The sequence below is a fragment of the Anopheles marshallii genome, chromosome 2 (genome assembly GCF_943734725.1).
Source record: "Anopheles marshallii chromosome 2, idAnoMarsDA_429_01, whole genome shotgun sequence".
Classification (NCBI taxonomy): domain Eukaryota; kingdom Metazoa; phylum Arthropoda; class Insecta; order Diptera; family Culicidae; genus Anopheles; species Anopheles marshallii.
In genome coordinates this window covers 13,310,418-13,335,032 of record NC_071326.1, presented here as the reverse complement: position 1 = coordinate 13,335,032, position 24,615 = coordinate 13,310,418, and the positions used below count along the sequence as shown (strand labels likewise).

The 24,615-nt window shown below is 45.3% G+C and overlaps 1 protein-coding gene across 1 annotated transcript; it reads left to right on the top strand.

Moving 5' to 3' along the window:
• Nucleotides 1-101: 101 nt before the first annotated feature.
• Nucleotides 102-24,615, top strand: LOC128710273 (organic cation transporter protein). The gene is made up of 10 exons (XM_053805319.1): nt 102-414; nt 19,609-20,078; nt 20,554-20,700; nt 20,950-21,205; nt 21,296-21,563; nt 23,476-23,776; nt 23,932-24,112; nt 24,172-24,317; nt 24,383-24,507; nt 24,588-24,615. Exons 1-10 carry the CDS (start codon nt 102-104, stop codon nt 24,613-24,615), a joined length of 2,235 nt encoding a protein of 744 aa, XP_053661294.1.

Sequence of the window (24,615 nt, the reverse complement as noted above, 5' to 3'; positions counted from 1 at the left end):
TGGAGAAACACAAAACAGCCACCAGCCAGCATCGCTTGTTGAGAGAGGCAGTAAAACAAACGGCGATTAACGGCCATTCAAAGAACCACAGCACCGTCACCATGTCCGTTCGGTGGGAGTCCCCAGGAGTTGGGCGCCGGCGACGTTCTGGTGGTGGTGGTGGTGTGGATGAGTGCGAGATTTCGATGCTGGCCGAATCGGTAACGGACGACGATGGGGATCACTCGCGCTCACGGAACGGTGGTCCTGGTGGGCATCGGACCACTTCCGGTGGACGGTGCCCAGTGGCAAGGGTGGATGCCGATTTGAGCGACGAGGGCGAACCGGCGTTGGATCACAGCGATGCAGACGAGATAGTGGTGTTGGACGAGGCGAGCGAACGTCTGTTGGGGAAATGGAACGGCAATGCCAAAGGTGAGTGATTATGCTGTTAATTGTTGCACGGGTCTGGGTTTTCATATGTTTTTGGGGTGTGTATTTTATTGCCGGGGTCCTGTTTCGAAAGAAAATTAATGAATCACAGGAATCGAGGATCGTGGTTAGAATTTCATGGAGTCGTAGTCCATTGGTCACATTGATAATAAATACTGATTTTTGGACGAAAAAATAAAACTGGGGAAAGATTCATTAGGGAGAGTTACGATATCTTCAATAATTCTCCGATAGGTGCTAATTCTCCAAACCCTTTTCATTCACGATGCTCATCAGTTCAATTCTCAATTAAAGCCCCGATGATTTCTTCTTTAGTTTTTGGAATCTGCTGCGTAGCTATCATTTGCCCAATACCACCAATCCAATCCACGATAGAAGATTGAATAAATCGCACCATTAGCAATGGGATGGCGTGTGATTGTTTCCCACCACCCGGTGCTAATTTCGCATTCTAGCGGAGTAGTTTAATTTGGGAAATACAATCACCGCACGCACCACCGTTGGCAGCACGAACAACCCAACCCAAATGGAGCCAGCACCCTCAATTGGAGCCAATAGAAAAGGGGTGTAACTTGTACCGTATGTGGTGGTCAACTTCGTGGGACCTGAAATCGTATCGTATCGCCTTCGTGGTGGTGTCGTTAATAAGATAAAACCCAGCATCTTGACCACTTTTCTTATTGAGAAGGCAACTGGTCGCGTACGACGATTCCTTTGCGGCATGTTGGTTTTTGTTTTGTGATGCGCTGCCCTCCGAGCGCAATACGATCGTGTGATCCCAACCCATACGAACAATTCGCCATTGCCGACGGATGCAAATTACGGATAAATTGCGTTGATTAGTTTCCTGTGTTTCTAGATTTGGACCGCGGCTGGTGAATGGCGAGCGGGAAGACGGGGGAAGAAATGGCTTGCGGGGGGTGATGTTCGGAAAGTGACCACCCCGGCACAAGGGTACGCCTTTGCCGGAAGCATCTATGTTTATGGCGGGTTGAGTTATGGGCGTTCTATGATTGCATCGACGAAAGCCAAGAAAGGGAATCACCGAAAATGATAAGTTATTATTTATAGAGCATCATGGGTGATCTTTGTGTTGGATTTATTCATTGTTTTATTACTACCGTGTACTATGGCAGAAGCAGCGCTAATGTCAAAGATGTCGTGGTGTTGATGGATAGATTTGACTGAACCTTTGATAAAAACAATTAAGTAATGACATTTGAATTTTCTTTTTTTTTTATTCGCGAAAGATCGATTAGGTTGTATATATTTTAATTTGGCGTTATATTATACACAATAATAAAAAAAAGTTCATCGTTTTGGTACAAATCAATGATCATTCAATATCATGTTTGCGATCATTTGTGCCTATAATAGATGTAGTTCTTCGTCGGCACAACAATCTCAGAGGTCTAGAGACCAGTCAGTTTTGGCTCTCTTTAACTTAATTTACCCTTAGCTGGATAGTTAAGTCCTGCATACGAGGGATTAGTTTGGATGGGATTTTGGACCGGTCCTGTCGTGTGTAGACCGGCACTACTAACAAATACACTATCGAGCCCCCCGATCACTGCCTCAAAATTTGGGCTAACCAAGCCTCCTTTGTCCATGTGCATGACCTAAAAGTACTTTACGGGTTGGGTGGCCAAGTGTGATTTTAATGACATGGCCATCATACCGGAGTTTGACGAGTCTAATTCACTGTACGATAGGGAGTTCATAGTACAGCACATAGCTCTTTCCACACATACTTCCTTACTTACTTACATATCCGGCGCTACAACCGCTTTCCGGCCTTGGCCTTGGCTACAAGAGTCCTCTAAACCGTTCACGGTCCTTCAGCGCCTTCGCCTGCCAATCCATCATCCCAACCTTCCTAGCGGACGTATCAACGCCATCACTTCATCTCAATTTGGGCCTACCACGCCACCTCTGTCCATGTGCACGACTTAACAGGATTTCACGGGCTGTCATTCTCATGACGTGACCAGTCCACCGGAGCCCGGAGAGCCTAAACCGCTGTACGACAGTAAATTCGCCTTACAGCTCGTAGAGAGCTCATTATTGTAGCGGCTTCTCCATTGTCCTTTCACACATACGGGGCCAAAATTCCTTCTGAGCATCTTCCTCTTCTTTTCGAACGAAGAGATTTTTGTCAGTTTTGGACAAAGTCTATGTCTCTGAGGTGTTCGTCCCAGCTTCATTCGTCACCACAGACGTTTGGAGTAGAGAAGTTTCCTCAGACTGTAGAAAGACCGGTTGGCAGCCAGTATCGTATCTCAACATCAATATTGTTGTCGCCACACATACGGGGCCAAAAATTCTTCTGAGCATCTTCCTCGGCGGCGGCCAAGAGGGTTTCGTCAGTTTTGGACAAGGTCTATGTCTTAAAGGCGTAGGAGAGTACCACAACTAACTAAGAGTAATTCTCTTCAGTAATCTCCTCAAGTACTAATAAATGGGGTTAAGAACTAGAAGTTCTTGAAATAATTGAAAGAAAAATGAAAATTTAAAATAAATCAGTAAGCTTTGAAGTTCCTAGAATTTTAGGTAACACTAGGAAGTTTAAACGAGATTTTATGTGAAAAAAACTCACGAGATGAATTTCCATTCCTTGCAATAATATTTATTTTTTTATTAAGTTTTGTTAGGATATTGTTTTGGAGTTTTTTACCAGAGATTTCTTGAACCTTGATCGTATTGACTGTATAACTTCCTTCAAGAGGAGTTGTTTACGATCGTTACTTTCGTAGTTCTGTGCTACTTTATAATTAAGATGCTTACTTGAAAGTTTGGTCATCATCTTGTGCGTTGATTAAAATGTTGGGCGTTTTAAGGGAACAGTTTTTGAACCCTCAAGAAGTAATAAGCTTCCGAATTGCTCATACAGTACACGAGAATATTATTTTGAATCAATGGATGGAATTGTTTGAAGGTGGAAAATGTGTTTAAAAATGTCCGTCCACGTTGCAGCAGCGTAATGCATAAAACACGTTTTCCCTCCCTCAACCACAAACGCAAGCGAATAATACAAACGGCACAGCATTGCAACGTATCACAATTCCCCACCCGATGCAACAGTCGGTTTGGCGGGATTTTTGCCAACCGTGCCAAACGCACACCGAACATCCACCTGTTTCTCCGACTTCTCTCGCGGCTTCGTCTGTCTGTTTGTTTACTTTTCCTAATGAACCGTCCATCCATCCGTGGCCCCGGCCCCATCAAGTGCATGCAAGTAAAAAAAAGGCATACCAAATCATAAAAAACAGGGCAGTCAAATAGTCGCGCAGTCGTTTTTGCTTTGATATTTGCCATGCGTTCGTGTGTAACTTCACCCACCCCACAGTAACGTGTTTTTTTTACTGCTGCGACAAAACTCATCTCACGTTACACAGCGTTCGGAGGAAAATGTAGCAAAACAACGGCGACGGCATGCTACGTCGCCACGGTTACGTCGTTACAAGAACCACCTGCTACCGCGTTTTGACAGATCGGTTCGACCGACGATACAAGCACGGTTGGGGGATGTCCGTATTCTCACGCTCTCACGTTGCCGACAGTGCCGATAGATACTGCGAGATAGGGATTTCTTACAGCATCTCTCCATTTGGCCCGTTGGCGCCATACAGCCTCTCGCTGCATCATGTACCCTTCACCGTTGCTGTGTGTGTGTGTGTGTGTGCTGTGACACTGTGGCTTTATTTTTGCGCTCTCTCTTCGCGCAACACACGACACAGTTGGCGTTCGGGAAAATCCGATCCGATCTAAGCAGCAAGGGTTGCAGTGGTATTCCAGCAGCGTTTGAACGCTTTTCAGTCGCGGTTCGGATTTCGGCCCCTGGTGGCCGTCTTGTTGGTTCTGTTCTGCAACGTTGCCACGTTCATCCGCTGCCCCGTTCGTTTGGTCGCTCCGGCACGGTCAACTCGATCACTCGCACTGGCCTGTACAGCCAGGTACAGCGTGTTTGCTGCAATTCCGCAACATTAAGCAGCAAAACCGGGTTGAACGGGTTGGGAAGTACAGTCGCGTGGTCCCTTGCACCGGGTTTTGCGGTGAAAAATATAACGAGCGCCGTCGAGGTCGACATAAACGTGTCTGAAACGCGGTACCAGATCCAAACGGAAGTGACGCCATTTTCGGGGCAATCCGCTTAATTTCCCATCAGGTTCCGCCGCTTGGTTGGGAGACCCCGGTGGGAACTGTGCAAGGCAACACGTTGCGATCTTCCCCGAACAACGTGCACGAGTGGCGGTTGTTTTAAAACATTGCATCCTGCCGTTGCCGCCGTGTAAAAGTTAGACAAGAGTGGTGGAAAGCGTTTTCCTACTCTGTCTCAAACGTGTTCCTTCAGTGGCAAGAAAAGGGGAAAACCGGTTTCCGTGCGGTTTTGTGATTGAAAAATTGCGCGTATTGGTGGCGTGTGGTGGTGAGCTCGTAAGTTAGTTTAGCGCATTGCCCAAAAGGTACCGGTTGATTGATCGTGAAGGTGTGTGGAAAAGCTTCTTGCAAGAACAACTTCGTACGCGTCGTACGCGTTATCAATTAAGAAACAATGTCCATGAACCTAAATTAAGTTGCTCTCATGATGTGACCACATTGCAAGCGAGCTTACAGGTTGAGTACAGCTTGCTCTTATGCTTACAAGTTAAAGCGAACGTAGAATTCCAAGGATTCCTAGAATTCCACAAAATGACCAACCCCAAACCATTCGGGTGTCCTTGGAATAAGTGATCTGCTAACTACTTATTCTTGCAGTGAGCTATTCGTAATAAGTGAGCGTTCGGAGTTAAAGTGTGGTGTGTAGCCAGCCAGATCGCATTGCATTGAAAGTCCTCCACACCCACCACCCAGAGCTGGAGAACAGCAAAGCGGTTTTTGCTGTGGAAAACAAACCCGAAAAAAAACAAGGTAACACTTTGTAACAAACTTACTGATGTAACGCATGGATGTTTTTTTTTTCTTCCCCCAAATCGTCCATATCAGTAATATGCAAGTAATACGAATAAATGTTTAAATTTGCATTAATTGCCGATACGGTCGAGCCTTCGATGTCTGTCTGAATGTGTGCTATTTACTCACCTGCGCACATCTTGGAAGGCAAACGCTATTCTATTCCTATTCCTATTTGGATTGTGATTTGATTTACATTAATATTCAGGTGAGGATTTTCATCTCCGCTTTGTTGCATCTTGATTCGAATGGGTTTGAATGTTTTGAGGGGGGGGGGGGGGGGGTGGGGGGGGGGGAAGGGAGGATGAGGGAGGATGAAGAAGGGGGAGTAGGAGACATAGTACACAGTCAGCTCATCGGTCAAAGGGATTTTCTGGGAATAAATTTCGAAATGTGTGAAGCGTAGCAAAGTATTATTTCACCAAAAAAACCGTAAAGAAAATATTGATTTTTTACTCACAAAAAGTGTAAGCCCAGTTGTTTACGTGTTATGTGTAAATATTGCACGGTTATACATGAAACAAAAACTATTTCCCGTGCTGGAAAGATAAAAGAAAACCCCGAGTTGCATTAGCATTCAAACGTCAACCCCAAGTTCCCTGGCACACAGCTTATTTACATTCGAGTGCGAGACGTACGTACAAAACGCAGAAACAAATCGCTTCCGGCAACGTGATGTAGATAAGGACATCTTATTATTGTATCCTGTTAATCTTTTTTATCTCCATTTCCCGTGCCCGTGTTCAAAGCAACGGCAACCCGGTTAGAATGCATCATGTCGCTGGTTGTTGCATGGTAACAAAAAAAAAGAAACCCTCCCTCTACATACGTAACGATTGCTTCTCAAAGACGCTTCACTGCAAAACCGTTGGACATCCGCTCGCAACGAGTGAGGAAAATTCAGGCACCATTCAGTCTTTGCCATGGGACACGCTGCGTTGGAACAATTTTCCCAGGTTCGTTTTCGTTGCCATTAGACAAATTGTGTAACTTCGCATAAAACGTTTTGCCGTGCGATGGCACCGACTCGTTTGCCGTTGCGGACGTTTTCAAACAAACCGTTGAAGGAACCCACCGACCCGAATACGGTTTGTATATTGCTGTATTGTTGAGCATCAGCACGGATTCCGCCGAAGGACGGGTTTATCATTCACAAAAAAAAAATGCTCGGTTCGGTTTGCACAAGACTCGATCGTAAGCGAGTGCCGCCAGTGAACAGAGCGCTATCGCCGCCAGCCAGACGGGTGCATCTCAGGTGAAGCGTATCGAATCGAGCAACTCATTCGATTCCCGAAAGCAGGAAGGATTTAACTCCGTAAGACACTCGGTGCGCCGGATATCTGCTGCTTCCAGCTGCATCTGTTTGTGTGTACCCATCCATTTCCACCTGGCTGAGCAGGGAAGCCACAGTCGGGTTTTTGGAGTAATAAATGTAACCGATTCGTACAACGAGGAATGCAAATTCATCCCCACCCTTGACCTCATTGCAATGGTCGTTGGTGTGATGCTGCTTTCCGTGGACTCTCACTTCTTACAAAACTTCTCGAAAGGCATTTCCGGTCAGTCAGTTGTTTTATATTGGTTTATATTTTACATTCAGTTTGGTTTTCTTTTTGTCTTATCGCTCCGAAGTGTCACTAGTTTCTCTCTTTGGCAAGCATCCACAGAAAGTTTCTTACTTGTTTCGATTTCTATGTTGTCTGTTACGCTGTGTTACGCTTTTGTGGTTTGGAGTTAAGATTCACTATCGCTGTCATGCACCAGGCGCCTCCATCGCAACTCCATCGCAGCTTCGAAACACCTGGGCTAGGGTTTCTGGTTGTTGATTTAAATTTTGTACACGTGATGTGTTTGAACACTTATTTTGCAATACCAACCCCAGTAGCATCCAGTTACGGCATGCCATATCGGTTAGTTGGCACGGAGCAGAACGGGACTGGCGCTTGTTGCTCCGCACGGTTCATCAGCATCAGCAGCGGTCTGTGACATCTTCGTACCGTGTATCCTATTGCCAAGCAGGCACGATGAACCGGAGAATGATTTATCTGCCAGTATGGCAGCCATACTTTGCTCCGTTCGGCATCGAGAATGTTTCATTTCGTTTCCTTCCATCCCCAGCCGGTTCCATCTCGCTCCACCCGGGTCGGTGGATGCAGATGGAGCTGGATGTCGATAAACCGCGCACCATGGGTACGCGGACGACCCTGTGGGGAAAGCAATCAGAGTTGATTTCTTCCTTTAATTCTACTGCTACAAATCCATCAACGATCGGTTTTCAATCCGGATGCTTAATATCGCGTCCGACATATCTCATCAGGGTAGCGTTCAGTTTGGGAGGAATATAATTTGCAATACGTTCGTAAATTGCGCTACTTACTGCAACCTTCTACCATGCAATTTAGCATATTCAAATGTTTGATTATTTGATTTAAATTTACGTTAACTAACCAGATGGAGACAAGATGTCAACATAATGAGCTTGTCGTGCATTGAAATGGTATCCATTCGGCAACATCTGAATGACGCGAGGTGACGTTGAATACACTCTGTTCTATACGCTCGCCATACGCCCCCGGGACCGTGTGTACGGTGCGAGTACATTATATAGCCCGAGTGCCGCAGCACTTTGTCTTATGGCACCATATGCATGGGTGCTCCCGGTTCGGAGCTGCTTTGCGCCAGCACCTTAAACGAGACCAATCGTTAGCAGATTGATCTGCTGTTGCGGCCACGAAATGAGAATTTGATGAAGATAACGACAGCGTGTGTGTGTCGCTTGTCTACCGGAAGCGTTCGCCCGTGCAAAAGCCCCCGGCTCCCTGGTAGGGCGTTCATCCCCATCGAGCTATGGTGCGTACACGACGTACAGGCAAACATCGTTTTACAACATCATTACACCAAAGCCAAACGATGTGCCGTGATGTGCTTGTTCCGATGCTCTCTCGCTCTCCTCTCTCTTTGGGGGCTCGTCCCTTTCGATGGGAGTGTCATCTGGTGAAGGTGGACCGGGCAAAAATGGTGTTGTTTGGCGTGAAGCTCCACGCAAAAAGGTTCACCCAAGGTCACGCAACCGAGCATATTACCACACGTACACGGCGGAACCGGAAGGATTATCTTGTTCGTGCTATCCGAAAAACTGAATCAACCAAACAAAACGTGCGGTAACCGATGGAACAACGTGCTCGCAAATGCGCAAGAAATTCCATCAACACCACACGCTGATAGCGATTCCAATGGGATCGCGAACGGATTGGAACTCCGTACGGGTGTTCGGTGAGCCGGGATTACTTTTTCGGCTTCGGGTGGATGGATGGGCCTTGCGTAAGCATCCCTTGGTTGGGTCGATCTTAAGCACCGTGGTAAACCGATCCACATGTATCTTACTTCCAATCGGAGCAGAAGTTATCTTGAAGTTATTTTACCTTCCGTATCCCATCAGAACCGCAAGCGAAGAAGTGGGTGGAGTGCCACACTCCACGTAACGGAAGCATCCGTAAGTGTGATATAATGGAATATAAAGGGTACAAAAACAATATTCCAAGATTTACGTGATGATAGTCCAGCAGCAGGCAGAAAAGACTCTCTTAAACCAATAGTACCATCATCGTTCAAGAGCGCCAACGTTATTTACCCCGTCACTGTGGTGGACCTTGATTGTTTTCAAGCTCAAGCTCGAGCTTTTACGTGTAAACTAAATTATTGTCTTGAAAGCGTCTTAAGACTCTGTGAAAGACTCTAATTCGTTAACATACTGTGGGGAGCGAATTTTCATTCTTCCTCACAATTAAAACCCATTAATTGAGACATTCTTGAAACCCTCCATTGGATGTGGGTAAATATGTTCTGTTTAGCTTGTAATAGTTTGAATGGGACAAACGCCAAACAACAATGTGTACATGCAGTTTACCAAACGTACAACTCGCCGCAAACGCTAGCACCTTCGTTACAAACTAATGTTTCATCCCAGGCACGATCACAACCGCTCAAAACGGCTGCAATCACACTCGCGGATGAATAATCGCTTCGGTTGAAATTAAAATTCTATGCATTGTGCCGCGCATTGCTCAACCACGGGCTTAATCATACTCATTTCAATACAATCCACCTTTCTGCCCCCGGCCCGTGCAAACAGGTTTTGCGATTCTTGGACAAACTTGCCAACCCCAATCGGGGAGCGAACGGGCGAACAATTACTGCCATCGTCGATGAGAGCTTTGCGCACTTGCGAGCGTGAATGCTTGGCGTTCGATGCGTTTCATTCGCTACAAACAGATGTTGAAAGTGTTGTTTTGACAGTACAGTACAATGTTTTGACATGATACTGCGTACACATTTTACTGTAAGTTTGGTGCAAACTGTCTCATTGTTTGTCACTCTTATTACTCAATAAGATCAATAAAATCCTAGGTAAAATGGAGTGATTCGTACAGCCAATACCAAGGAAGAAAACCTCTTAATAGAGTTTGTGTCACTGACATTCCGTTGCGTGGTTTGAAAAAGGAAAGGTTTACCACTACATTGAAAAAATTAAGACCGCAAACAAATAACGGCCGTTTTTTCATAAGTTGTTTTGTGTTTTTCTTGAGGCATTTTTATTTGTAAAAACTGGGTCAATCAAAATATTGCCCTTTGCTCTGTATTACTTTATACCACCTTTCGGGTAAATCCCGAATTCCTTTTCATCTCGAACTCTCGAATATATTAATATTATTATTATAGAATTCCCAAAACAATACGTTCCGTTTCGCGAAGAAAACATTAACATTAATCTTCAAAATAGATTAATTATTCGCAGCCATTCTTTTTTCGCAAAGATTAAAGAGTTATGATTTACATTACGAGCAGCACACGTTAACCGTAAACAGTGGTTCGTCTTATCAGAAGCGTGTTAAACATGCCATAATAAAAGCACCACGCTAGCGCCACTGATAGCTCGGGTGGCCTATCGGTCAGGGCAACAACCGACTGGCCGGGGCAGCTTTTGATACTGCGCGTTCCAAAGTGCCATAAAAAAGGGAAAATGTTTCCAAAATATGCTCGATAATAAGGCGACTAAATGGTTGTTAAAGCCAGGCTATCAGCTTGTTCGATTACCGTAAACAAGAACCGTCATGGGCGCCCCGATCATTCGCATTCGAGCTATCTTGGCGAGACAGAAGCATATAAATAGCTACAATTAAAAAAGATTGTTAAACACATTGAACTGTAAAATGAAGAATGAATGCGACTTTCCACTGTCTGCGGTTAATTCAACATTATAAGGCGCTTTAAACGTCCAATGAACCCAACAAGTTGGCCGGAACCATTTGTATCGCTCTGCGCAAATCGTTTATTCGAATCGTTTAGCGGTCTTTCAGGAATTCAGCATTACAGATATGTTCTAAATGTATCTGTTGGGGATAAAATAATTTCCAAAACAAAAATCGCCTCATTTCAAATAGCTTGGTAACATACTTTTGGCAAAGCCAGCTCTTACATTCAATTGCAAAACTTTGTTTTGCCACGCCTTGCCCACACGGCTGTCAATCTCGTTACGGTGCGGGTAAGCGTCGTCTGAAAACTTTTCCCCTTCGCACACAGCGAAGTATCCGGTCATCCGGTTGGGTGACAAAGGTGACCCGAAACTGCTCATGAATAATCTATGGAGAGCAATACCTTTTTCCTTGAATTTCCATAATCATCTCCAAAACCGGTGCCGTCATTGCCGTGGTGGTAAAAATGTTTCGGGCGGCCCACTTGAGAATGCACTCTCGCGTTAAAAAGAAGTTGGCAAGGTCAATCTTCATCGCAAAACTTTAAGCACGCGTTTGTGCGAAGAATCACGCGGGGGCACAATCGGTGCAATGTTATATTCGCAACACTTGAACACATCTATCACAACGCCAGACAACTGAAAACAGCGCTGTGTGTTTGTTGTTGTTTAAAATCAAACCCTTGATGGAGCTGTTCACTGCCAACATTATCCAGACCGTTTCGTTGACGCGGTGCTGGCAGTTTTCGTTTGTGTTTATTTGCAGCCGCACAAATTGTTATTGCCGCCTTAACGAAGGGCAACGCAACGGTTGAACGAAAGCTATTGAAAGAGAAGGCATCTTGAAGATGGAGACAAGATAAAGCAAACTCCGATGGGGCATGATTGGGACGATCGCTGGACAGTGGCTGTTAATGTTGAAAGTGATAACTTTAGCGGAGGGATAAAAAACATCTCCACAGTTTCCTCAACGTCCTTGAACATATGCTCAAGATGGTACCGTAATGAAGGCCTGCCTTGCTACGACCGTTGAGTACGGTTGTCTTTAAGCCGGAAAACAGGTGCTCGGAGCATTTTCTCGTTAAAAACGATCGGTCTGCAGTTGATTAAAAAGTTTTTTCTCGACGTTTTTTTTTTACATTTAGCACCGTCGAGCAACCATGAAAGGAAAATATTGTGCTATCCACTGAAGTTACTGGTTGGTTGGTTTAGCAATGATACAACTGTAGAAAGTGAGAATAGAGAATTGAAAGGAAAATGGATGCATAAAGGGAAAAGGATGAATATACATGAAACCATGTTGGTGGTGATGTTTCTACAAATGTTTTGGTATGGTGCTTGAAAATACCACCAAATTCTATTAACTCCAAGATTATACGAGAAACAATCTTAACAAGAACAAGAACCTAACGTGCGATGTGACTTTGAAGTGTTCATTCCTATTAATATCACTCTATTAAGGATTAGTAGGTATTATTCTACCGAAAAAGAAAGCTAACCGTTCACCTCTTAATCCTTTAAAAGCGATTTCCCAACATGTTTACCCCGGTTTCGCAATACCCTTAAATCCCTGTTAAGGCCAGATTTCGTGGAATCAAACCCTCCCGCTCCGATAAACCTCACCAACTAGCTCACCCAACCACGACACACACGAATTTATTTTACATCTCCATCTTTCACTGGCAATGTTTTGCGAAGCTTAATTCAATTGTCGGCACGGCGAATGGCCCTGCAGGACATCCCTTGTAAACGCTTACGGCACCATGCGTCTCCATTGGGCTTAACGACGTACAATAAAAAAAACACAGAATATGTGCTTAGAATCATCGAAGCACCCCGGGACGGGGCAGAAGCAAGATTTCGGTGAGGAAAACACGACCACCGAGCAGGGCAGATTCTATTTTCGATGCGAAACACAATTTCGTTTCTTCATTTCGAACCCTCGGTTGGGTTTGGGTGGGAATGATCATTCGTTCTCATTTCCTTTCCGTTTTAAAGCCATTGGTCCAGTGTGTGTGTATGTGCGTTGTAGGATGTGCCAGAGATCAGGCACTAGTGGGACGCGACGGCAAAAGTCCGAGAGATTTGCGATGGAAAGTAGTGCCGGTCAGGATGGGAAGGATCAACAGGATGTGTCACCTCGGTTGACTGCACGCCAGCCACACATCTGCCTCGCTCGTGTCTGTTTATCATAGCCGGAGTGTGTGTGAGTGTGCGTGTGTGTTTGCTGACGGTTCTCCAAGGTCAGTCGCAATTGACGTTTTATTTTGCTGTATTATTGTAACGTTCCTGTCCCACCCCACTTAATGTTGCTCAACCTAGTGTACTGCTTGGCACGGTTTTACCTCGCACAGCCTCAGCGCTGCAGTTCCAGCAAAAAGGATACCAATTTTAACCGTTGCCCGCGCGTTGCTGGTGAAAGTGCGGTGCAGAAGGTCAGGCAACCATGCACCAATAAACGTACATCCGGTCTTGGGTCAGCTTCTACCGTATGGTACGTTCCAACCGTCACTCTCACCTTGAGCAGTATGAGAAAACATTTGCTAACCCAGCGATGGGTGAGATGAGCCAATCAATCAATCAATCGTCCGACAAGTCCATCGACTCATGTATGTATGTGTATGGAAGGATGCATAGCCGGACGAACAGCACAAAGGATGTGCCTTAGAACGTCAGCATGTGAAGCGATGGTCGCGAAGGATGTAGCGATGTGCTGTGCTGTTTCCTCCGGCACCCATTCTCTCCCGGGCCATCGGGCTCGGGCTATCTGAACACGGAAATAACTGACCTTTTCCGTGAAGCGGCAGCATCTCTGCAAGTGGATGACCCTGAACGATTAGTGCTCTTTTCCGAACTAACTTGCTGCAGGGGGAGGGGAAGGGGGGGCGGGGAGGGGGAGGGGGATGATGTTTTCCGACCGGGATGAAGTCAACCGATAGCGAAACTGTTGCTTTTCGAATGACGGGCATATAGTACCGAGCGAAGGATATGTCTCGGTTCGCATTCGGTTCACAGTTCATGAGGGTCGGAAAAGGTATTTTCAACCTCATAAATTGTGCTGGATTTCAGGAGGAAAGTTTGCCTGCAATGTTTTAGAAATATTTCACCAACAAAATTAAACATTAACGAGCTGTTTCGCTTTAAACATCATGTCGTGAAACGAGACAATATTAGTCAACAAATGATTATTGGACAGTTTTACTACCCCTTATGCATAATAAACAAGAGCGCCCACCCTCCCCCCGGGGACTCCTTGTGGGACTTTTTTCCGAAAAAGAGTTAATAACACTTTCAAATTTATTGCCAACTGGATAAACGATATCCATCAAACTTTCGGTGTCGGTGTGCAACAGTGGTGCGCAGTGGCGTCGTATCCGCTCATAAATCACACGGTTGCCATCAACTCCCATAACGTGCGTTACTCAAGTTACGCCGCAGTTCCATAATACTTGGCTGGGCCGACCGGACCGGGTGGATGTATCGAGCTACATCCGCGAGCAGAGTATCAAATTGGTTTACGAGATTTAAGCTGCGGTTGGACGGTGGTCAAACTTTGTAGCATAACATTTAATTTAATAAAGCTTGCAACAGCTTGGTGTTCTCCCGGCCCCGGATAGGGTGGGTACTGTTTTGGAAAACCGAACTTGTTTCTTAATGAAGCGAAGAGATGAACATGCGTGGGTTCAACGTTGTTTCAGTATATTTTCTAAAGTACAAATGATGGATAAAATGACGTACGAATTCACATTATTAACCTTTACAACAATTTTTTTGTTAACAATCAACCCAATAACTTTAGTAAAGCAACTCTGTCCGATGGATAGTAGTAATAGTTTACTCAAACTCAAGCCAAAACAGCTTGCAATTATAATAAGTTTCAATTGAATTTTTCACTGCCCTTTGTCCCGGTTTCCTCCGCTCCGTCTCCGTACAGCTTAACATCCCGAACATCCGATTGAATTCGCAGATGTAGTTTGTGAAAGTGAAAAGATGTTCACCAAGTTGTAGCTTAAAATGGATAAACCAAGCCTCCCCCAACCGCCGTACGCCGGATGGCATTAAAATGATAAACTGTAGCGGTGGATCGTTTGCTTCACCAACACACACAAACGTGCCGTGGGTATCCTTTTGCAAATCGAGAAAGTTAAGATTGTGCCACGAATGTATAGAACGTCGGAACCGAAAACTTTCCCACGATGCAAATTCGTAGACGTACGGGTTTGGTCTAACCAACGAAACGAACCGTAGGGAGCGAGAGACAAACAGAAAGACATTGAAGGATGCCAGGAAGACAAACTTCGGGTCGTGAAGTCACGTACCGCACCAACGATGAATGGATGGAATCGGTCTGGTAGCATTCGGGAGGTGTGGTGCCATGCCAGACGCTAATGTTGCCACTTGGGCTCCGATGGGTAACATTTGGTGGTGCGAAATGACGTGCCGTACGGTTTGGGAATGATTAAGATTGCAAAATTATTGCGAATTCTTTTTTTGTTGTTGTGTTTACTGCTGTTTCCTTTGCCTAGTTTTCTTTTTGAGTGTTTTTTTTTCTTAATTTGAAAACTGTTTGTGGTTGTATAAGTAATTTTCACCCCCAAAAAGTCCCCGAAAAACCTCTAATGGGATCGCTTTCATCCATGCTACGTTAGATCTTTTCCCACTGCCGTAGCTCTTCGTCGGTGGTAGAACTTTTTGGATCGGATCGTTGTGTGTGTGTGTGCTTTTCTATCATTCCTGTTTGATGTTGGTTACATTTGTATCACGTCGAGTCGTCTTCGCTTGGCTCCGTAACCAGAAAAACCAGAGTCACATTTTAATGGGTTTCTAACTAAATTTCACCCAAATCGGTTTACCGCGGTTTACCCGAAACGAACGGAAATGGTATTTATTTACGGTCCTTTGGGTGGCTTGGTTGTGATGGTGGAAGGAAGGATGTGGGCAGAATGTTTATTAAAAATCTACCACAGAGAAGCACCTCCCGCGGTTGCGTTTGTAGCGACCTAATCGAAAGGTAGAAACTGTTTGGACGTGATACGACAACAAGACATTCATCTCATCCGTTCCAGCAGCCATTCTATCCCTCCCCCGGTAGAATAGAGCCACTGTCATACGTTTCAGGTCTGCACTAGCAATCAGCTGGCCACTATCTCGCTCGCTTCGTTCGCTAATCCCCCGGACTCCATGACCCCACGACCGATCGGGTTAGAATATATTAGTTTGCCACCAGCCCCAGCGATCGTCAAACCGAGTCGGTAGCGTTTTGCAATTAGGAAAACTTTACACAAAGTTACCCCGTCAACTCCAACGACCATATTCTCGATGGGGGTTGGGGGGGTGGGCTTTCGGTGCTCGCGTGGCACGGTACCATCGGTAGAATGAACCTGGTACTGTTGGCTTGCTGCACCGCAACGTTTGATGTGGAGCAAAATTGTAATCACAAAACCACGAAACCCATTCCGCGGACAACCCGAAGCGAACGTAAATTAAAAGTCAACAATCTCAGGTCGACTCGCTCACCTTTGGCGAACTGGTGGCGGATTGGAAAAGTTCGCACTGCGCCGAGATTACGCCCGTTATGGGACGTATCCCAAGATGCGATGAAATGAAGTATGTGCCACCTGCCGTGCCTGTACCGTGGGATGGATAACACTGGAAAGCGGTGCAACAGATGTCACTGGCGAACGAAACATTCGAGGGGATTGGGTAAATAAACGTTTATTTAGTTGATCTTATCATCTGCTCTTTATCATGTGCGAAAGGTAAAGGATAGGATGAAATCTGTTTTGATTTTAAGGGGGGGTTGGGGGGCTTTCTGTTGATTGGCTTTCTTGTTCTTGCGTAATGATAGTAGTTGATTACCTTACCTTGAATCTTGTCTTTGAAAATGATGCTGAACAAAATTATGAATCCTGTTTTTACGCCCAATATTACATTTCTTCTCCAGATCGCGATTTAGTTTTCGATTTAGATAGCGATAGCGATCGCTGTCAAAAAATACTGTTTGTGATAATTATTCATTCAAATGTCATTTATTAAAAAAAAATCCTCTAATTTGTCGACTGACTGTCCAGCCATATAAATATTATTACTTAGATGCGGAGTTCTACTGTTTAATACATGGTGGCTTGTTAAAGGCACGTTTTTAATTTCATGTTTTTTAGCATACAGCTTAAAAAACAAACGTTTAATATAAGTAAACATATTGGTGATTATAACAATTATTATAATCACAGGACAGGATCTGTACAGGAAAATTATAACCATATGGATAAGTTAACCTAAACAGAAACATTATACAGGGTACTCCGCAATTTATTGGCAGTTTCCCATCCCGAGATTTTTTTACGGTAATTCTACCATACATGAACACCATCCACACGGTCAGCACATTACCTTGTTTATATTAATTTGTTAAATAGTGGGAAATATGCACAATAATCCATTTTTCCATTACTTTGATGCCCAAAAAGAAACCAGTCGTATAGTCATGCTACGGACTGTAAAACAGTTCAGCAATTTCATAAATACCTCACTGTTTTATCTTATACACATTTGGTTGGAGCTCATCATCACACAAATAATTATCAAATTAAGATCAACTGCCATAGCAACATTGTAACCGTGGATGACGGAGGCCCGCACAATAAATAATACTCTTTCCGCAACCAAAACCGATCACGGGGAATGAACAACAAAAACACGTACAGAACGGAAACATGTGCTTCAATGTTTACATTCCATTCATTCAACTGCAATCAAAATGCTGCTGCTGCTGCTGCTGCGATCGCACTTGAGCTTCATTCAACTCGTTGGCGGAATTTACATTTATAAGGCGGCGTGATCAACGATCTGCGCGAACGAACCGCATCAAGCCGCGAAGATTAATGGATATAATGCGCTATCATGCGGCACAGATCCCTTTCAACGATCAATCGAACGCAAAGCATTTGACGGTTGCAAAAAAAAAAAACAAGATCCCGCCCGAAAAACGCGTTTGCGAAGCGTTGAAATGAAGATTAACTAGCCCGTGGCTTCTCGAGATGTCAAGCAGCCCATTATGTTGGCCGGTGGGACGTGCGTAATGTTGCCCATTCAGATGTCAATCAAATGGAAAGCATTCTGTCCCCGGTTCAGTTGATGTAATTTCCGTTTATCCATGTTTTTTTTTCCTTTCGCTCTTTCTCTGAATTGCGGATGGGCAATAGGAGCGAAAGTACTACGATTGGCATGATTTTTTTTTCTGGTCGTCGTTATACGATCTATTAATATTAATGATTTTCTTTACCACAGTTTTGCTGTGCGTTGACTATTAAAATGTAACACTACGAATTGTGTCGGTTTTTTTTGTGCTTCTTTGTTTTTATGTTGCTTCAATCGACAACGCCAATGCGGCGATACTGATCCATAATTGATGGTTTCAGTGTTTACGCCATTATTAAACCGATTTGAGTGGCAATCGGTTGATTGATGGATACGTCGTACGTGACTTAATTGAAATGTTATTCCACCCAAAGGTGTCCGCTAGCGCCATCGTAAGGAAAGGGGAAAGGCGAGACGGTCCGTTTGTGTGGTGTGGTTTACCTGCTGTTTTTTTCTCTGTAAAGGTTGAGGGCACGAGAGGTATTTAGATTAAGTGTGATATGAATTATTAATATCGTTGAATATAACGTTAGTAGTGTTGCATTTTTTTTTTCAATGTGCGAACGTTGTACGACCGTTAATTAAATGTTTGAGCGGGATTGGATTGCTTGTAACAAAGCGGTAATTGATAACTATGGAGATTTGCTATTACACGATCACCACCTAAAACGATTCCCTCCTTGGTGGTGGTTTATTATGCGTATAACATCTCCTTTTCATGTAATGCAATGACTTTTTTACCTCAGGATTTCTGGGACGCTTAATCGAATGGAATAGACCTGGGCATAGGTGTGGAATTCAAATATTGACTATTGATGGTCCTTTTCATTTCAAATAATCCCAAATCACTGACGCCATCCTGAGTGAATCTTCATCAACTCAAGCCTAATTATAATTATCGAATATGATTAATATCGAATGGTTTTCAAGTTAAATTAATAGAAAAAACACACCTCAGTACACCACCCTGTGTGTAAACAATACCATCTCAGGGTGTAATCTTGACCCAGCGACCGTCCTCCTTCATGGAGTGTTACCGGAAGGCAGCGTTGAAGAGAGGCTCATCGTTAGGCAAGCTACGCCACGATACAAATTGAATTTTAATCCGGAAAACGTGTAGCACACGGGCGTCAAAAGCAACGCCGATCGGATCGAATGCAGTTTGGTGTTTCCTTCAAACTTCACCCAGTACACCAAGGGCAAGGTTTTTTATTCGGTGCGTTGCTGTTTTAAAGCCAGTTTAGAGAAGGGTCACCGTTTAGGAAGGGATGGTACAGAAGCTTGTTTTAATGGCTACATCGGGCGGCCCAGTTTACACACCCTGCTCGGTATTGGAGTGTGAGACGCGTTAGTGTTACGATCGCCGCCACTAAGTGTGTGCTGTTTGTGGTGTTTGTACGTGGGAGCTTGGCGGAATTTGGTACCATATATCACATCGGAAGTGCTATCGAATCGCTAGCAAAGGTGCATAACATCAAAGCGCCACATTCCAGGCAGGTAGCAAGAGCAGTGTCTTTATTTAGCAAACGATTTTATACATTCCGCTCCCTTTTGAGGGATCCTCACCGTATGTGAGATGCATAAACATGATTTGCGATGGAGTTTGCTGGTGTGCGGAGCAGTTGAAGTGCGCGTTTGTCCACGAATTATGCACGGGCACGAACTGTTGCTCACACTTGACCCACAGGCTAGGTCGAGTGTGGTGAAGTGGCCAAAACGTCCCCATTTCCTTTTGGGTGTTGCATCTGTCGATAATACGAAATTTTCCTCCAACAACTTCCATTCTTTATCACATCTCTTAATGAAAGTGTCGCGTTTTTGTCTGTTCTTTGCAGTGAAGATGTTCAAATCCAAAACCACCTCTCCGAACGAACCGTCCCCAGTGCCCGGTGCCCATCCCGATCAGGACTGCACCGGGATGCATATTACGCTAAACCCCTCGTCGCGGGCCACCAGCCCCAGCTCAATGATGGGGGGCAAACCGAGCGCCACCCCGTCGCCCACACCCTCCGCCAACCCGCAACCCGCCACCTTCGGCCACAACCAAACCGGTGCCAAGAGCATCAACAACAACAACAGGAGCAGTAGCAACAGCAAGGCAAACAGCAAACCGAGCGGCAAGGGCGGTGGCAACGGTGGCGACGGTACGAACATCCCCCAAAAGAAGAGCAAATGTTCGGACGAGGATAGTGACATCATTGGCGAGCTGATCGGGGACTACGGCAAGTGGCAGTTCGTCATGACGTTTTTGCTATCCCTGTTCCAGGTGCCGAACACGTTCCACATCTACTCGCCAACATTTCAGGTAAGGCCTCCCCTGCATGGGGAATCTTCTTGTAGAACAGTGACGGGGCGAGAAAACGAGACTATGGTAGAATGTATTTTTTCTCTTGTTTCCTCAATATTTCGTACTGAATTCTTGCAATATTGAAACTTTATAAAGTAATCTATTGAAACAAAAGCTCGATACAGTTGCATTACCAACCGGCCCACACTGTAACCGCCATAATCCATTGTTTTCGCTTGCCGTTGTTCCTTTTCGGTCGTGCTTTAACTTCAAAACCCGTGTACGACAGATTTGCGACATGCCAAGAATTCGCATCAAGATAATTAGACCAATTGAAAGCGCCCAGCGTTTTCTCGTTTTCTCGCACCTTCCTCTACTTCTTCTACTCGCTGCGCTGCTACCGCACGCAACCATACCACAAGCAAAACCCATTTCAATATTCATACGGTGTCCCATTTCCCGGTTAATGTTGCGCATAATCAATCCGTCCTAGGCAGCAGATAAAAGCTTCTGGTGCCGACGGCCAACACATCTGGACGATGTCCCGATCGACCGGTGGCGGAACGTGACGGGTTCGGTGGAAAATTGCCGGATGCTGAATTACGACTGGAATGCGCTAACGAGCGCCCAGCTGTCGATGGTAAGTAGCGTACCGTGGCCATCCTTCTCTCCTCCCTTTCAAAGCACTGCTTTGTTGCTTTGTGGTTGTGTTTCGTTTTTGAAGCCAAGGCAAAAGGAAACACACAGGAAAGGCGGAAGAATTACTTCCAACTATTGCCGCAGGACGAATGGTGGTTTGCTGGTCCTGTGCAGGATGAGGAAATTCATCTCGCATAGAATTCCTGCGGAAACCTACACATTCTCTTTCCTTTATGCACGATTGTTTCAGAGCAACTTTTCGCTACCGAAGAACCTCACCGACACGGTTGCGTGCAGCGCCTGGGAGTTTGACGTACATGACAACCTCGGCAACACTTGGTCCTCGGAGTGGAATCTCGTCTGCGACAAGGAGTACCTGAAGAATGTGGCCGAGATGTTCTTCCTGGCGGGCGTCGCAACCGGTGGCATCACGTCCGGCGTACTGTCCGACAAGTTTGGCCGCAAAATGATGCTCTTCATCTCCGCCGTCCTGCAGTCGATTTTTGGTACGGGGATTCAGTGGCGAACCGACGGTGTCTAACGAACCTAACCGTGCTAACGATCTCCATTGGATTCTTGTATCTCCCCTCCTCCAGGGCTGGCTCTTTACTTTGCCGATTCGTTCGAGTTCTATCTTGTGCTGCGAGCGCTGCTTGGGATCGTATCCGTGTCGGTAACGTACGCGGGACTTATACTGGCGATCGAGTACGTGGACGGCAAGTGGCGAACGATCGCCGGCATGTACAACCTGTTTCCGCTGCCCGTGTCCTATATTATGATCTCCGGCATTGCCTACCTGACGCAGGACTATCGAAATTTGCAGCTGTGCATTGGTCTGCCGGGAGTGTTTCTGTGCTTGCTGTGGTAAGTAGAATTAAGTAAATAACCCTTCCAAACGTTGGTAAAATCAAGTTGTGTAACTAAAAGTACACTTTATATTTTATATATTGACTTTAAATTAGAGTTGGACTTGTCGATTACGAAGGTTGGTGAATTGCTCAATTACGAATTTTCGTGAATAGCTGAAGAATCTTGTCTAAGATCTCACGAATCTCAGGAGATCTCAAGAATTTCTAAAGACCCTTCTTCTACAGGGCGTAACGAACTTCTTGTTAATTTCCATCCATCATTTCTGGCTTACTAGATTCTCAATTTTAACATGTTTACGGATGGAATTTTGTACCAGTCATGCCCTGAGAGAGCGGTGAAGTCACCAAATACTTCACCCCAAGATTCATAGACGTTTCAGCACTTTTAAGAGACGCATCACTGCACATTCATGTGTCTTTGAAGATTCATGATTCGAATAACTATTTGTTGAACATGAATATGAATTATTCCTTTCCAAAGATTCATTAAACGATGTACTTAAAAAAAATCCATCCATAATATGAACTCCACTTTAATTGATATCCAATGAAATAGTCTTACTTGCTGTGCATCACCGAACTTGTCTCGTGATGTTACGGCCGGTTGAAGTTCTGTGCAAAGTAGAAGATCTTCCCCAAATAGTCAGTTACCTAGCCATGCCGCTAGTCATAAATTGAACCACACACGAACCGCTTCACCTGTCAAACCGGTGGAACCATTTCACAGACCGTTTGATGGCCGATGGAGTACATGGCGCATGTCGCTGCAACTTGTTGCTTCTCGACTGCCCATAAATTTTCCTATTCGCCCGGTATCAGGTTACGGCACGCAAGAATGGCCGAAAGTAGTATCTTCGCCCACATCCTACACGACCCTGGTTCGGGTGTTTTGGGGGGGAAAATTTGTTTAAGTGATCGCTTAAAAATAGGTTAGCTACTTTTGCACAACTCCCCCAAACGTGTGTGTGTGAACAACTGATACAGATGTGGCGCTATTACATTTTACGAATGGAAGGCATGCGCGTGTTTAAAGTACCACCCACCGGTCAAACCGACCCGTCAGTGGGAAGCTAATTAAGCTCAAAAAATCATCACCGGATAATGAGATGCCAAACTTATCAACAATTCAATCGCTGGGAAGAATGCACATACCATTCCGGCGTTGTGTTTGTTTTATGTTTGTTTTGCCATCAAACAAACACCACGACCAACGGTGCCAGCTGTCTTCGTTTGCGAATAATTTTTCGTACCGTTGTTAAGCTAGAGGACAACACGTCAACCCGAGGCAAAACTTGCAAAACAATTCCAACGCGACTGAGCGCTGGCGGCAAACAACACGCTGCCGGTATCAAAAACCCCCAAAACGATGGCGTGGAAAATGGTGCCGACCTTCGGATGCTTCCATGTTTACATCAATTTCACTCACGGTTCACGGTTGGCATTTGCACAACCCCGCCGCCGGGGGAGTTACCCTTCCCAGTGTCGTCCAATTTCTATGCCATCCCGCCGGAATGTTGCCTGCACGGGCCGGCGTAATACGATGCGGAGCGTTGGAAAATGGTGCTTCCGTTGCAAATTAGCAATTAGTGGTAGTTTTGCTCGGTAAAAGGCATCCTTCCGTACCGATGGTCGGCACCATTGACCAGACCGATGGCTGTGGTTTGACATCGGAATGTCGGTACGGTATGTTGTCTACCGGTTGTCAGCATGGGGCACGCATTAAAGCTGTTTTACTCGCACAACCTAAACAAGTCCTTTCGTCATAAGCAATAGTGTTTGTTGAAATTGAGGCCCTCAACCGATGTTTGTGAATGCCTACCTGTTTAAACATCAAAACATGATTCCAAATGGTAAAACAATTAGTCAGTATTAGCATTGAAACGTTGCCCTCAATGTCCTTCTTCCAGGTTCGTCCTGCCGGAATCGCCCCGCTGGTTGCTGTGCAAAGGTCGAATTACCGAGGTGAAGGAAGTCATCCGTAAGGCGGCAGCCTTCAACAAGCGCACGTTGCCCGACAATTTGGACAAACTGCTGAAACCGCCGGTGGACGAGGAGGAAACGGCGGCCGGTGTGTGCGAGCTGTTCCGTTCGAAATATCTGCGCCTGGTGACATTTTGCTTCCTGTGCATTTGGTTCACGATGAATCTCGTCTACTACGGTTTGGTACTGAACATGAACAGCTTCGGTGGCAACATTTATCTCAACTCGGTAAGTTAATTTGCTGTACGCGCGATGCTGGTTGCGTCGTACGATGTAATATTTAAACTCTGCTATAAAACGTTCTTTATGCGCCGGATGGTATGCAATCCGCTGTACACAACTCGAATGCGCCTTCATCGATTTGCCCTTGCTAACATCCGCAGGCACTTGCCGGTTTGGTGGAAATTCCTGCGATTGCACTAGCAATGTACATCATCAACCGTACCGGTAAAAAGTGGCTGTTCTGTGCGACCTTCTTTGCCGCCGCCCTTGCCTGTCTGTGTGCCGCGATCGTCGAGGGAAAGCCGGAATTTTTAGCGATGAAAATAACGTTCGTGATGATCGGTAGGAGTGTAATGAATAGTAGCGTTTCGGTAGCTTTACAATACCATTTTCTACTGCAGGTAAATTTACTATTAGTGCCGGTAACACGATTATGCCGGTGTATACGGCCGAACTGTATCCGACCGCAATACGTAACGTCGGGGTCGGTGCCTGCAACTTGGCTGCCGGGTTTGCTCTCATCCTGACGCCATATTTATCGATGTTGGTAAGTAAACTTTTCCTGGTTTGAAAACAATATACCCTCGATTAACCATTTGATAACATCCGCAGACGAAAATCGAGGACCATCTGCTGATGACACTGCTAACGGCTTGGTGTATTTTTGGCGCAATTGTGATCATTTTCCTGCCGGAAGCCATGCAGCATCACGAACACGAGGAGCATGATGAGGACAAGTGAGTGGAGTCCCCGGTTACATATCATTTTAGTAATGAATTCTACAGTAAGAAAAATCTTCTCCTCACTTACTCAACAGGGAAATTGATACACAGACAGCTGCTTAA

Coding starts and splice junctions, on each gene's coding strand:
- LOC128710273 (XM_053805319.1), top strand. CDS start 102: ATGTCCGTTCGGTGGGAGTCCCCAGGAGTTGGGCGCCGGCGACGTTCT. Junction 20,079..20,553: donor TCTACTCGCCAACATTTCAG/GTAAGGCCTCCC, acceptor AATCCGTCCTAG/GCAGCAGATAAAAGCTTCTG. Junction 21,206..21,295: donor CGTCCTGCAGTCGATTTTTG/GTACGGGGATTC, acceptor CCCCTCCTCCAG/GGCTGGCTCTTTACTTTGCC.